Source organism: Grus americana, chromosome 11, assembly GCF_028858705.1.
Source record: "Grus americana isolate bGruAme1 chromosome 11, bGruAme1.mat, whole genome shotgun sequence".
In the NCBI taxonomy this organism is placed as follows: Eukaryota; Metazoa; Chordata; class Aves; order Gruiformes; family Gruidae; genus Grus; species Grus americana.
Genome location: NC_072862.1, coordinates 22,146,947 through 22,159,814, shown reverse-complemented (window position 1 = coordinate 22,159,814; position 12,868 = coordinate 22,146,947). Strand labels below are relative to the sequence as shown.

General features: G+C 46.6%; 1 protein-coding gene across 7 annotated transcripts; it reads right to left on the bottom strand.

Moving 5' to 3' along the window:
* Nucleotides 1–2,686: 2,686 nt before the first annotated feature.
* CNBP (CCHC-type zinc finger nucleic acid binding protein) lies at nt 2,687–12,649 on the bottom strand. Of its 7 annotated transcripts, none has more exons than XM_054837832.1 (5): nt 12,345–12,649; nt 5,111–5,230; nt 4,749–4,844; nt 4,366–4,564; nt 2,687–3,754 (listed from the first exon to the last, which is right to left on the bottom strand). In XM_054837832.1, the coding sequence occupies exons 2-5, from the start codon at nt 5,211–5,213 to the stop codon at nt 3,637–3,639; spliced, it is 516 nt and encodes a 171-aa protein (XP_054693807.1). In that variant the 5' UTR covers nt 5,214–5,230; nt 12,345–12,649; the 3' UTR covers nt 2,687–3,636. The 7 variants fall into 7 exon arrangements, with proteins under 7 accessions (XP_054693807.1, XP_054693809.1, XP_054693804.1 ...); XM_054837834.1 differs by having other exon boundaries at nt 4,749–4,841; nt 12,345–12,533; XM_054837829.1 differs by having other exon boundaries at nt 4,366–4,568; nt 4,750–4,844; nt 12,345–12,372.
* Between the last annotated feature and the right edge of the window lie 219 nt (nt 12,650–12,868).

Sequence of the window (12,868 nt, the reverse complement as noted above, 5' to 3'; positions counted from 1 at the left end):
TCCCTATACTCAGTTTCTCCACTTAGGAACGGAGACGTACTTTTTTTGCAGGCACAGCGTTACCGGACACGGCTCTCTGACTCCTCTTCACCCTCGTACAGGGGATTCTCACGGCACCCGAAACCACGCCACGCGCCCTGCCACCCCCCGCCCGCCAACCGACCAACGCCACCAGCGCTTGACCCCGCGCAGGCCACAGAGCTCTGCAGAGAGCCCCGGCTGTAGAATAGAGTCTGTTACACACTGATCTCTTCACCGTCCTGAGCTACAGAATCCACCACGCGTATGAACACCACCATAGGCTGGAGTTTGAACAAACCAAGTATCAGCTTTGATTCTTCCGAGTCTCTACAATTTCTGAAACGCCTGTTTGCTCCTGCATCTTGTTAACCTTGAAACAACTGACACTTGGAGTAGCAGCATCAGGATTTCCGAACTGTTCTCTACAGAAACATGACCAGGAAGAGATGCCGCAGGTGGAATAATTTCCATTTTTGAAGTTACATCCCGGGTTGTATTTCTCAGCTTTCAAATCCTGTTTTCTGTGTTAAAATAAAACTAGTTCTCGGAGAACAGCACTACTTTCCAGCACACGACAATTATTGCATGATAACAAAACAGTTCAGCACCAGGGTACTAAGCAGCAGCAGCTGCAGGATCTTTGTAACCAGGATTCACAGCCAAGTTCCAGAGGAACGGAAGAGCCGACCACAGACATCACCAGCACCGCAGGTCTTTGCGCAGCATTTGTTTAGCTAAAGTCCCACAGACTTCCAGGTCTTTGTCATCACAGAGCTTCAAGCCTTGTTACTGTTTAACTACAATAATTATATGTAAAGGTTCAGTTAATTTATACTGACCTACCGCAAGGCTGAACAAGAACATGCTGTGATATAGGTGACTTGTACTACCCCAAGACAACCCACTCCAAGTGTGGACTTCACCAGGGTTTTGGCAACCATTTTTAAGTACATCTGTGCTCCCATAGCAGCTATTAAAAAACCCAAACACACACCCCATTCAAAACCCACACAACTCTGGCAAGAGCTTCTTCCCCTCCCCTTAGCTCCACGAGAGCCAAAAGGCTTCGCTCCTCAGCACGCAGGCTGGACAAAGGCATCCTGCCACGGAATCATGACCAGCTCCCACAGCAGTCACCACCTCGTTCTGCTTTCACACTCCAGAACCTGCCTTCTATGTCTGTCACACTGACCAGGCAAAAGCAAATACTTGTGATTTTTTTCTGCTTAGGCAGAGCTGTACAAGAACATTCCCTCTTTAAGTGCTCCAAATAAAGCGACTCCTTCTCATCACTCCGTTCCTCCTGTCTGCAGCAGCACCAACTCCACCTTTCCAAAACCCGCTCAGGGTGGCTGCTGCCAGCCCAGATCTGGGCTCTAGCCATCTTGTTCTCATGCAGAATCTCTTCCTTCCTGAACTCAACCTTTTCCACAGGCTTTGAACATCAAACCCAGGCTGAAAACTTCAGTTCTTTACAAATCTTTATTTTATTAAATGTTAAGGAACTCTAGATTTCTGCAGCAGCCTACTGCAAATCACCAACAACTCAATCAGAGTTCACCTGATGTTAACAGTGCAGCTATGACCATCGCAATTTTCATGGACGCACATGCTTTAGATCAGATTTCCTGAAACAACACAGAGATGATCAGGTAATATCCCCGCTTTTACTGTTTCAAACACTCCCAGGTAAGACTTCTCAGTGGGATCTTCTAGTTCATCACCTGAGAAGTTCTTAACTGCTGTAAGTCTCACCTATGCGCTATGGTCTGCGGAAAGCCAGACGCTAAAGTTGTGCCAGGAAGACCACAGCTCCCAGGGCCATGACTGCATGGCTGCACAGTCAAGATAACCAGCCTGGTACTTCTCCTCTCTAGCGAGACCCACACGCAATCACCCCACCATCACAGGCAGTTTTTCCACCGCTATAGCCTATGGAGAACACGGTGACTCGGAAGGAAAGCCTTCAGTTTGTGTGAAGACACAAGGTGACTACAGCACGCGATCCCCGATTGTAACTGGATTGATTCCCTAGGACCTGCTAGAGCTCCTGAGGAGAGCCAAAAGCTCCGGAGGTCCTCCAGCTGGCGCTGCTGCTAGTTGCCTTTAACACCAGGTGCTAAAGACGTGCCTTCCACAGTTGTGCCTTACAGCAAAGCTCTGGTCAGTCACAGAACTCCCACCCGTGTTTTTCTTGCACATCAAGACAACTTTATTCGCTTTGTGAGTGGATGTGCTCGAGACAGAGAGATAAAGGAGCTGACGCAGAGTGCAACTTTGCAACCGTTTACTAACCCTTAGTCAATCAACACAGCAGAACAAGGTGCCTAGAATACTGGACACTTTAAATGACATTCTTAGTGCAATGACATTGCAAAGGCTGAAGTACTGCTAACAGACCATCAAACTACTCCAGACTTGGAACTCACTGTACCTTCAACAACTTTCGTGCCTTCTTCAACCATTTTTAAAGAAGCGCTTTAACTGCATCAGCGTAGCTGGAACAAGCCCGTTCTGTGACCACACAATCCACTCACGTGAACATATGCAGATACGCCGTGGTCTGGAAGAAGGGCTGCGTAGCGTAGTTAATGCGTTTATGGTTTGGTGCTGCCGGATGGAAACTTAACATAAGACAGTACAAAAGAAAAGTCCAAACTGAACGTTTTACACCTCCACATTCCCCTTTTTAATATGTTATTTTGCACTGTGTACATGAAAACCAAAAATAAACAAAAGGAACTTTAGCCAAACTCCCCTTCCTCCTCCAGCTTTATTGATAGTTTAAAATTACATTTTCTATGTTCTAGGACTTCAATTGCTTTTACCATCTTACTTTAAAAACTGATTACAAGCAAATGAAACTCAGTTGTCTAAGTGATATAGTATACAAAAATAACATCTTGATTTCTGTGAAAATGCATTTATTTGCAACTCCTGAATAGCTCCAAATTGTATATGCTATGAGCACTGATGTCTGGGTTTCAGATTTACTTTGAAATATTTATTCAAAAGCTTCCCATTACGTTCTGCATCTCCAACATGAACATTCATTGACTGAATTACTGTTACTTTTAAGTTTATTCCTGATTTCTCTCTCTCTCTCTCATGGCCATTAACAGGCATGTGCATCTTATTTACTCCCACTCAGCTATATGCTCTAGGTAGGGCCCGATACAGATATTACTTGGTGTTAACAGCTACTGAGGTCAGACAATCCAAGGCCATTGTAATAAAATTAAAGTTATGAGGAAGTTCAGACACTTCCAGAATTTCTTTCCTCCTGCATAGGATCACTTCCATGTAACCCAGAGAGGGTTTTTGCTGGTCTGACTCAACTCTTCCCACTCATCAATCCCTATTCACCAGTGGCACGGAAAGGGGGTTCTTTAACAAAGCATTATACATAACACCTCTACCAAACTAAACATAAACATTTTTTGTAGTTAAATGCAGAAAGTTGATTTTTCCACCCCTTTCCTCCTTTTACACGGCAAGTAAAGCTCACTGGCCTGGGAGTAGCCTCTATCTGCCAACCTTTGGCCAGTGAAGAGGATTCAGAGAAAAATAATACAACCATCAATCAGAAAAAGGAGGGGCGACAAAGGAAAATAATTAGGCTGTAGCTTCAATTGTGCATTCCCGTGCAAGGTGCCCTGACTCGCCGCAGCGATAGCAGTTGACTTCACTGGTCTTGCTGCAGTTGATGGCTACATGGCCAGTTTCACCACACCTGGAAAAGACAAATGGTTTTATCAAAACCTATCCAGAACAGTTACTCAGAAAAGCAATCCTTATTGTTAAGTACATTATCTACTTGAATTTTGCGCAACACTGGTTCCACATTCAAGGCTTCTGCTTCTGTGTTCCAGAATTCTGCAAGTTTCTGTCTTCACCAGAGCCAAGAATTGTTCCCCAACTGATCAACTAACATTAGTCGCCATATATGCCAAAACCACCTTACAGTAAATACAATTGTGGGGTCTTCTTGGTGTGTGTGTGGGGTTTGTTGGTTTGGTTTTTTTTTTAAACTGTGTGTCAGGTTTTGCCTGCTCCAATGCTTCTGTCTGCAATTTAGCCTTGTTTTGAGAGTAATCATAGAATGGTTTGGGTTGGAAGGGACCTCACAGATCATCTAGTTCCAACCCCCCTGCTGCAGGCAGCGATACCCTCCACTAGACCACGTTGCCCAAAGCCTCATCCAACCTGGTCTTAAACACTTCCAGGGATGGGGCCTCCACAACCTCTCTGGGCAACCTGTTAGTTGTTTGTAATTAGTTTTAACTCAAATGCATCATGTTCCCTCTGCTTTCTCCACAGGAGGGAACGTAGGTCAGTTCTTACCTATAGCATTTCACTTTGGTGCAGTCTTTTTGAATGTGTCCAAACTCTCCACAAGAATAGCACTTCTGCTCATCTGCATGGTCACAGTCACGAGCCAGGTGGCCAGGCTTGCCGCAGTTGTAGCAGCACTGCTCTCTCTCCCTCTTCGGCTCCTTGCAGTCCTTCGCAATGTGGCCACCTCTACCGCAGTTATAGCAGGCTTCCACAATAAGAAAAACATACCAAACAAGACTATAAAACCTTGGTAGAGTGAGATGTAGCATGTCTCTAACGAAGGACACGTACAGCTTGTTTCCAGTGAATTACGATCTGTGTATTTATCCTCTTCAACCACAGATCTCTGTCCATGTGATTGAAGAGATAGAATATTTAGTGATACTTACCATCCTCCTGAAGATCACAGTCCTTTGCAAGATGGCCAGACTCACCACAACGGTAACAGATGTCCGGGAGAGATGAAGACATGAACTGGAAGCCTGCTTGAAATGGGCAACAGGAGAAAAAAAAGCTTAAGGATTAAGTTAAGAATATTCTTAAGAGTTAATCAAGGACACTGCCAGCTGAATTGACAAGTTAACTTCACTCTGAGGCCCTGGCAAAATTCTTACACAGAGGAAAGAACGAGCAAAATTTATTCCCAATTTGGGTCCTAACTTCTTCAGACTAACAAAGTCAGTTTTACACACTCTTCAAAACAGTCAAAGATCTTACTGTACAAATACCAAAAACCAGAGTCATCAATCACCTCTGCCACGGCTTCTCATCCCACGACCACGGCCAATTCCAGTAGGGCACTCCCGAGCCCAGTGGCCAGTACGTCCACACTTGAAGCATTCGTTGCTGCTCATGGCTGCAGATTACCTGCCTGAGGAAGACAGACATTTTTAGAACACCACTTTCTCCCCCAACCAAAGGCTACATTAAAATAAGAGATTTAGAGCCTTCCCACCCTCCTGGCAAAGGCAATGAAAACCAAGCAGAACTTCTGGCTAACTCAATACTTTATTCTACAATACCTGAACACGACCGTTAAAACCACTGTAGGAGATAAAAGTTCGTCTCTGCTTTGCTTGGAGTAAGGCAGCTTTGAACAGCCAAAGAAAAAGTGTACTACACATACATCTGTTCCTCCGATTAGTTTTTGTTGCCAGTCTTCGCTTCAAAAACTTACAAAACACTTAAGAGTGAGCAAAAAAGAAGTAGGCCCCTTTAACTATTGCCTTACCAGGCTTACTGTTGTTCTCTCTTTCAGTAACACACCTGCTTCCCTGTTGCCCAGAGTTAAACTCAAGTCACCTACTTTATCTCTATAAATCCTTTCTTCTTGGTAGTTGTTACACTTTCTCTTGAAGTGTCTGGCTGGCAACTACTACATTCATTGACTAATCAAGCCTCATTCTGCTAGCTAATCAAGCTAGTTGTAAGAATAGGCAGTACTAAACCTAAAGCTTTACAGAGCATACTAGCTAAACATTTGAAGACTTAAGTTCTTTTATGACCTAAATAGCAATTAAAGTCTGAGAAACAAGAATTACAACTTCAACATATTAACCTATTGCTCAGGATGCATACTTCACTCTCAGGTTTACATGAAAGAAAATGTTTAAGACATTTGGCTTCCCTAAAAGACACCAGACACTTGCCAGATATCTAGAAGGGTAACTTGGAAAACATCCTTAGAATGCTAGGGAAACATCAGATAGGCATGCCTGTCAGAGACAATATAAACCACTTCTTTTGTCCATATTGGGGAACAGAGGTATGCATTTCATTGAGCAGGAAAGTCACTCTGCCACAGGCCACTGAAGCTGTGGTTGGGATGGGGTAGGTTAAACAGACCGCAGTCGCAACACCATAACTCCCCATAGCTGTAAAAGTTACGCAAGACTTCTAGAAGAAGAAATAAAAGAACAAGGAAGTTACACATTTAAATTGGAGTCTTTTTTAAAGTGTGCTTGAAGACAAGTTTAAAGTACACTAGTTTATGCATGCCAAGCTTTGTTTTGATGACATCTCTTGAAGTTTAAATACTTCACATGCTCTCTCCCAATACATTATTCTTAACCCAACAGAAATAGAGTCATTATCTGGTATGTTTGGTCAGTTTACCCTATCACCCATCAAGATAATCCCCCTGTAACCCTACATTTATGTTACAGAATGCTGCCCCTCCCTCCTCCAAACCATCCAGCATTCCAGATTACCAGGAACATTCAAGATTTGTGTCTTGAAGAAAGTCACCAGAGAAGCACTAAGAACAACACATGACCTCAAGTAGGAACCAGAATTAGCATCCTGACATTTAGCTCTTAAATGGAGAGCATATATCTAAACATGAATTTTTATTTAGAGTTATTTTTAAAGTACTCCAATGTTGAACAAATTTACTGCGACTTTTTAGCCACTCCTCCCTCAAAACAGTTCCTCTCTAACCATCTTCAGCGTAGAAGTGACCATCCATCCTTCCCACCACAGCAGAGGCCTGAGAATTCAAAGTACAAGAGATAGAAACTTTAGTATGCTACTTCTGTAATCCCACGTCTACCTTCCAGCCAGACTAGATGATGGTATTTGCTCTTAAAATGAAGTTCTGCAGTGAAAGGATTCAAGAAGATCTTAAACAGATGTTAACAAGAATAAAACAACTGGTCGTCTGAGCACTGAAGAGATATACTTGGATTTTACACATAACCCAGCCTTCTCTGCTTCATCTCAGTGTTCGAGACTTCAAACTATCTTATTAGGACACCCAAGGGTGAAGAACTGTTGACTATGGTGGCAGCAGCTGGCACTCAGTGTGCTATTGTTTATGCCTGTTTTCATAGCAACCATGTTGACACTGCAGAGCAGCAAAAACACAAGCAAAGCCAACTGCAGGAGCTGGGCTCAGGCACAATAGTTGACGCTGCTTTTAATTTGAAGAGGGACAAGATGGGGTCTCCATGTTATGTACCAAGATACATTCTTCACTCAACTTGTAACTCTTAAAAAAGTCTTCATGTTAAAACATTATAGAACAGCAACACAAGACCTGTTAAAAAGGGCAAAATAGTATGCCAACAGCTCTAACAGAATTGCAATACATCTTTACGGATCCTAACTACCACCAGACTTCCATTCCAAATCATGAACTTGAGACTACAGCATGAAGTGACAGGATTGAATACTGCTGGCAGTTATCCATCTGAAGAACCTAACGTAACCTGTTAGGTTAACACATAGTAAAAGAAAAACATTTAATAGGTGAGCCAGACCTGCTTTAGATACACAGTGGAAAAGTTTTTATACTGAGATTAATCTGTCAGCCTGCATCTAGCCTGTCAATCCACCAGTCACGGTCAAGATCTGCATGATGGACAAACGCTCACTACTCACTGTCCCAAAGGAATCTGAAAAGAGAAGTTTTACATTCGATTCAAATTTGTTTCCTTTTTAACTGCTCCTTCAAGAGGAAAACCTGAATATTCTTTTCCTCTGGTTCAGAGCAAAGTGGCAAAGACAGACTACGCCAGCCGAGTAAAAAATCTAAAGTCAAACAACAGCCTCTGCACAACTAGTCTTCAAGACTATTTGAAAAATTCATTTAAGAACCTTTATCTTCAGAGGCTCCTTTTTCCCCTGAGCTCAGAGATATTTGAAGGTTACAGTTGCCATAGAAGTACGATTACAAAGCATGCTGCTCCATCTTCAGATACCTTAAGGTATCTGAAAGTTTTAAACAGTTTGCCTGGAACTTCTCTTCACCAGTATTTTAATGTTTAACTTCTGCATTCTTCTGTAAAGGATCTGAAACTGAGTACAAGTTCACCAGCTAGAGGTGGATGCAGCTGACACTAGTTTTACTTGCCCCACATTCCAAGAAGCCTTACACAGGACAAAATTCCCCACCAGTGTAAACTGCTTTAAAAACTGATATAAGGATTTAACCTCAGATACAGCAAACAGCCACCTTTAAGGAGCAATACCCAGAAAAGGCTGGTTCAGAAGACAAGTCCTTAAATGGATAACCTCCAAGCAGTTTGGACACCATTACATTTTTCAGTAACTTCCAAGAGGGAAAGAAAAAAAAAAAAGTACAGCAAAACCCACCAAAGTTCAAGTTCTCCTCTATTAGTCAATACTCCTCCATTTTGTCATCACAGGCAAGTTCCTAGCAGTTCCTTTTATCTATCAAGGCCACCTTAAGTAAGAAGGCTACTTGTTTAAGTCTCCTTGGAAATTTTTTCACTCAGTCACATCTATCAGTGTTTTTCTGCAGCTCAAATGTGTTATACAAAACAGCCTGCCTGCCCTCCCCCCTTTACAGCCCAGAACTAGATTTTTACCTCACCATGACAGGAAAAATAACAGAAAACAAATTATAACTATGGCCTCATCTAGCATTTCTGAACCAGGTCAAGTTCTGCAAGATATACAAAGCCACTGCCTCATAGACTAGATTCCAAAACCTCTGAAGAAACACAAGTCTAGCTGCCTCAAACCTTACCTGTCTACTAATCTACCTGAACTCCTCCTACAGAGCTACATAACTGTAGTTTGAAGCTGAAATAAATCACCTCACAGCTATTCAGCAAAACATGAAGAATGAATTTTAGACTTTGTTCTGTATGATTGCCAAAGATCATGGGCTGATCCAAGTGAGAGGTGCCACCACAGTGGTTTCCTATGTCAGATCTGAAGCTTTTGAGTGCAACTTTACCACCAAACTTAAATGACAAAAGTCTCTTTGTGATTCTTCTACTGATATGAGAAACTTTGAAGTTTCTTGTACCAAACTTCAAAGCGGAAGATCATGTCTTTCTGTGGCTTTACAGTTAATGCAAATTCAGAGTTTTTCAAACAGGAGAGGTGCTATTAGCATCCAGTCTTCAGGCACAAGACTACTATCCAAGTCTGGTTTAGTAGCCTATCTAGACCTGATGATGGAAAGAACTACCACTAAGCTCAATTGTAATGCTCCTTATTTTACAGCTTTTAGCCTAGATGCCCTCCGAGGAAGAGGTTTGTTTTAACAAAGAAAAGTAAAACTAACTTGGGCTCCCTCATAGTAGAAAGGAAGCTGAACTTCACCTCTAAGAATAGTCATGATTCTTCTGGATACTAGCAATTTCTTGGAATTCAACAGCCCAATATAACAGGGGCAACTATTTTCATTATACTTACCAGGTGCTGCTTCTGCTCTACAAGTATCAATATTAACAGGACTTCACTCCTTCAGTCAAAGGACAGACAAGATAAAAGCCACTACCGAAGCCAGCGTACTTAAGAGTGCTTTGGCAAGTCAGCTATATTAGAGGCAAACATTGAGAAATCAGCAGTTCCTTTCCAGACTGCTGGTGACCAACCTACAATACCACACCTGAATTTGACAAGCCAGCCCAGAGCCAGCCCGAACATGGCAAAACCCCTATGTAATAGGAAGCATAGCTTTGCTTTCCTATAAGATAAAGAAATGGAAAGGCGGAAAAGACTGCTTACAGAAGCACTAGCATTTAGTTTCAAAAGACAAGTCAAAGTATTACTCATTTAAAGAGAAATGCTACCCGTGAGTTTTTATTTCCCAAAAAGCATGTTTTGAGAATTCTTGAACACAGGACAATGACTGTCACCAAAGCTACTCAGTATTCAGCTGGTTGAATTTCCACATCTGTAACCTGAAAACATGCTACAGAGAGAGTTAGTGGTGCCCCGGCTATCATCCTCATTAGAAAAGACACAAAATTAAGTATTCTGACCACCAGGTAACAATATGCCAGTTCTGAAAAGAAGTAGTTTGAAACTTCAAGAAAGCCTGCAGAAGTGGAAAGCCAAATCCTATGCTCCATTTGGGTCCCCTCAATACATTCCACAGCCAAGCTGATCCAAGAATGCTGAACATTAACTAAAACTCAAGAACTTGGATCCCTACTGAGGGGCCAGAAGCCAGGTCAAAAAGACATCATGACTTTGATTAGTAATTCTTGGATAGCTTTGTTGACACAAATCAGAAAGAGAGCAAAAGTTCATCAGAACAGTGACTCTGTAGCACTTTCTGCCTATCCATACTAGTTAATACAGAGAGGGATAAACTACAGATTATCTATCTACCAAATATGCACACTCTACCATCTTCCATTTTTATTTTTTTATTGCTATCTGTACAATGCTTTAAACCTAAAGTACACAGCATCAGCAATATGCTAACTTTTTAACATAAAATTCAGTCCAGACATTAACAACTTCAGTTTTAAAAAAAAAAAAGTGGTAGGTTAAGCCTGTAAGTCCCAAGGTTGTTGCGCAGCCCTGGTGAACACATTTAACCGCTTCACTTTGAAGACAGATGCAGGATTGCTTCTGTAGGCAAGTTTACATTGAGGAAGAAAACATGGACTAGGCAACCCTAACGCTGCGCGGCAATGAGATCTTATTAAGTGCCGAAACGAAAATAAAGCCCACTATTAAGTTTAATAACTCCTTATGACAATTCTGGATACTAAATGAGTAACAGCAGTTACTTGAGAACGCCTGACAGGAACTTAAATAAAAGGCTGCTCCACTAGTCCGTGATCCGTGGATGTCACAGGCTATTTTTCCTATCCATTTATAGGTCACATTTGGATTTGGAGCAGGCCACCACCCGTGCCTGTGGTCGGAGACAAATAGTTGCAACACCTCGACCCTCTTGTCTCCGGCAGCGCCTCACACGTGGGGAGCCACGTGGTGCGCCAGGCCAAGGCCCCGCCGCCACCGCTCCGCCAGTCTCCCCGCTCAGGCACAGCCGAGAGGAACATAGCAGAGGTTTAAAAAAAAAAAAAAAAAGAAAGAAAGAAAGGAAAAGAAGAACAAACAATTTTATTTCGGCCACTTTCCACCCAGCCCCCGGTCTCACAAAGTCTTCTCCTCCTCTTCCTCCCCGAACTTGCTGCAGCCCCTCACCCACAGGGAAGTTAGTCACACACCCCAACCCGCGCCTGAAGGCCGGGCCTGGCGGTTTCCCCCTCCCCACGCCGCCGGGCCGGCCCCGCGAAGCGTTACCCCCCCCCCCCCGCGACCGCCACACCGCCCTCCGCCCCCGCGCCGCAGGCCTAGCCAGGGGACACGTCGTCGCGGCCGCCGCCGGACCCCGGCCAACAGACCGAGCGCCGCTACCGGCCCGCGGGCTCAGCAGGAGACTGCTCCCGGGTAGCGCCCGGCCTGGCGGAGCGGCCCGGGATAAGCTACCCCCGCCCCAGCCTCCCTCCCCCCAGAGCAGCGCAGGCTCCCTCAGCGCCTCCCGGAACCCGCCAGCGCCTGACTCACCCGCCGCCACCGCCCGCCCTCGCAGGGCCTGCGGCGCCTCAGTCCCCCCTCAGCGTTCCCCATCCACCTCCCGCCGCCCTCCCACCAACACCCGGGCCAAGGAATCGCGCCCGAGCCCGGGCGGGCCGGTCGGCGCCACTTTCCCGCGCACTAGGCCGGAGTGCGCCAGCGCCATCATCCCTCCGCGCTCTGCCTGCGCTCCCCACCCTCGGCCCCAGCAGCTCCCCTCGCCGCCGAGGCCGACCTGGCGGTTACCTGCGGACTCTCGACCCCGCTGCGGCAGTAGCCCGCCCAGACGACAGTAGGCCCTGCTAGCTCCCGCTCTGCCCGCCTGCTCCAGGTCCCTTCTGGCTGCGCCACACGCGGTTTGCACACGGCCCCACGCGTTCTCCCCCCAGATCACCCCGCCCCTCCCTACTACTCTGCGCACGGCTCACTGGAGTCCACCTCTCAGCCAATAGGCGCAAACCGCTTTTCCGGGTGGCCAATGGGAGCTGCGGACGGGGCACCCAACCATCGCAGCCGAGAGGTGGGCGGGGCCCACCTACCGGGCCTGCCTGCCTGCTCCGGACGGGCGGCGCCAGCGGCGGAGACCCGCTCGCTGCGGGGGGCGGGGGGGTGTTCCCAGCGCGCCGTAGGACGGAGCGGCCGGCGCCGGCCGGGAGCTGCGGCACCTCCCTGCCCTTCGCGCTGTGACTCACCGCCCCGGCAGCTCCGGCTTCCTGCCCGCGCCTCCCCGTGCCGGCCGCTCCGGCGAAAGGCGCAGCGCGGAAAGCTGCGGCGCCCGCCAGCCGCCTCAGACGAGAGGGGACGCCAGGCTGCCCCGGCGCTGCAGCAGGGGAGGACAGCGCCGGGCAACGGCGTGTCCGAGCCGCCCTCTCCCCGCCCCGCGATTAAAATCTCGCGGAGGACAAGACACGCGGGACGGTTGCTGCTGCGGGGCTGCCGCTTCGGGGAAGGCGGCTCAGCCCCAGCAGAGCCAAAGGGAACGGCGGGCCCCTCTGCTGGCCAGCTGGCAGGAGCTGCACGGGGAGTCACCTCTCTGCCTGCTCCCGCGCAGCCGCCTCCATGTTAAGCCGAGGGGATGAGCTCGTCCCCCGCTCCCCTGGCCCGCCTTTGCTCCCGAACCGGGCAGCCCGCACCCCCCTGGCCTGGGGTTTGCCTCCGGTAACCCGCGTGTCTCCGCAGGGCCCGGCCAGCCTTGCACCGGGCTTGCCGCCACCCC

Coding starts and splice junctions, on each gene's coding strand:
- CNBP (XM_054837829.1), bottom strand. CDS start 5,213: ATGAGCAGCAACGAATGCTTCAAGTGTGGACGTACTGGCCACTGGGCT. Junction 4,845..5,110: donor GATGAGAAGCCGTGGCAGAG/GTGATTGATGAC, acceptor GCCCATTTCAAG/CAGGCTTCCAGTTCATGTCT. Junction 4,569..4,749: donor ACTGTGATCTTCAGGAGGAT/GGTAAGTATCAC, acceptor TTTCTTATTGTG/GAAGCCTGCTATAACTGCGG.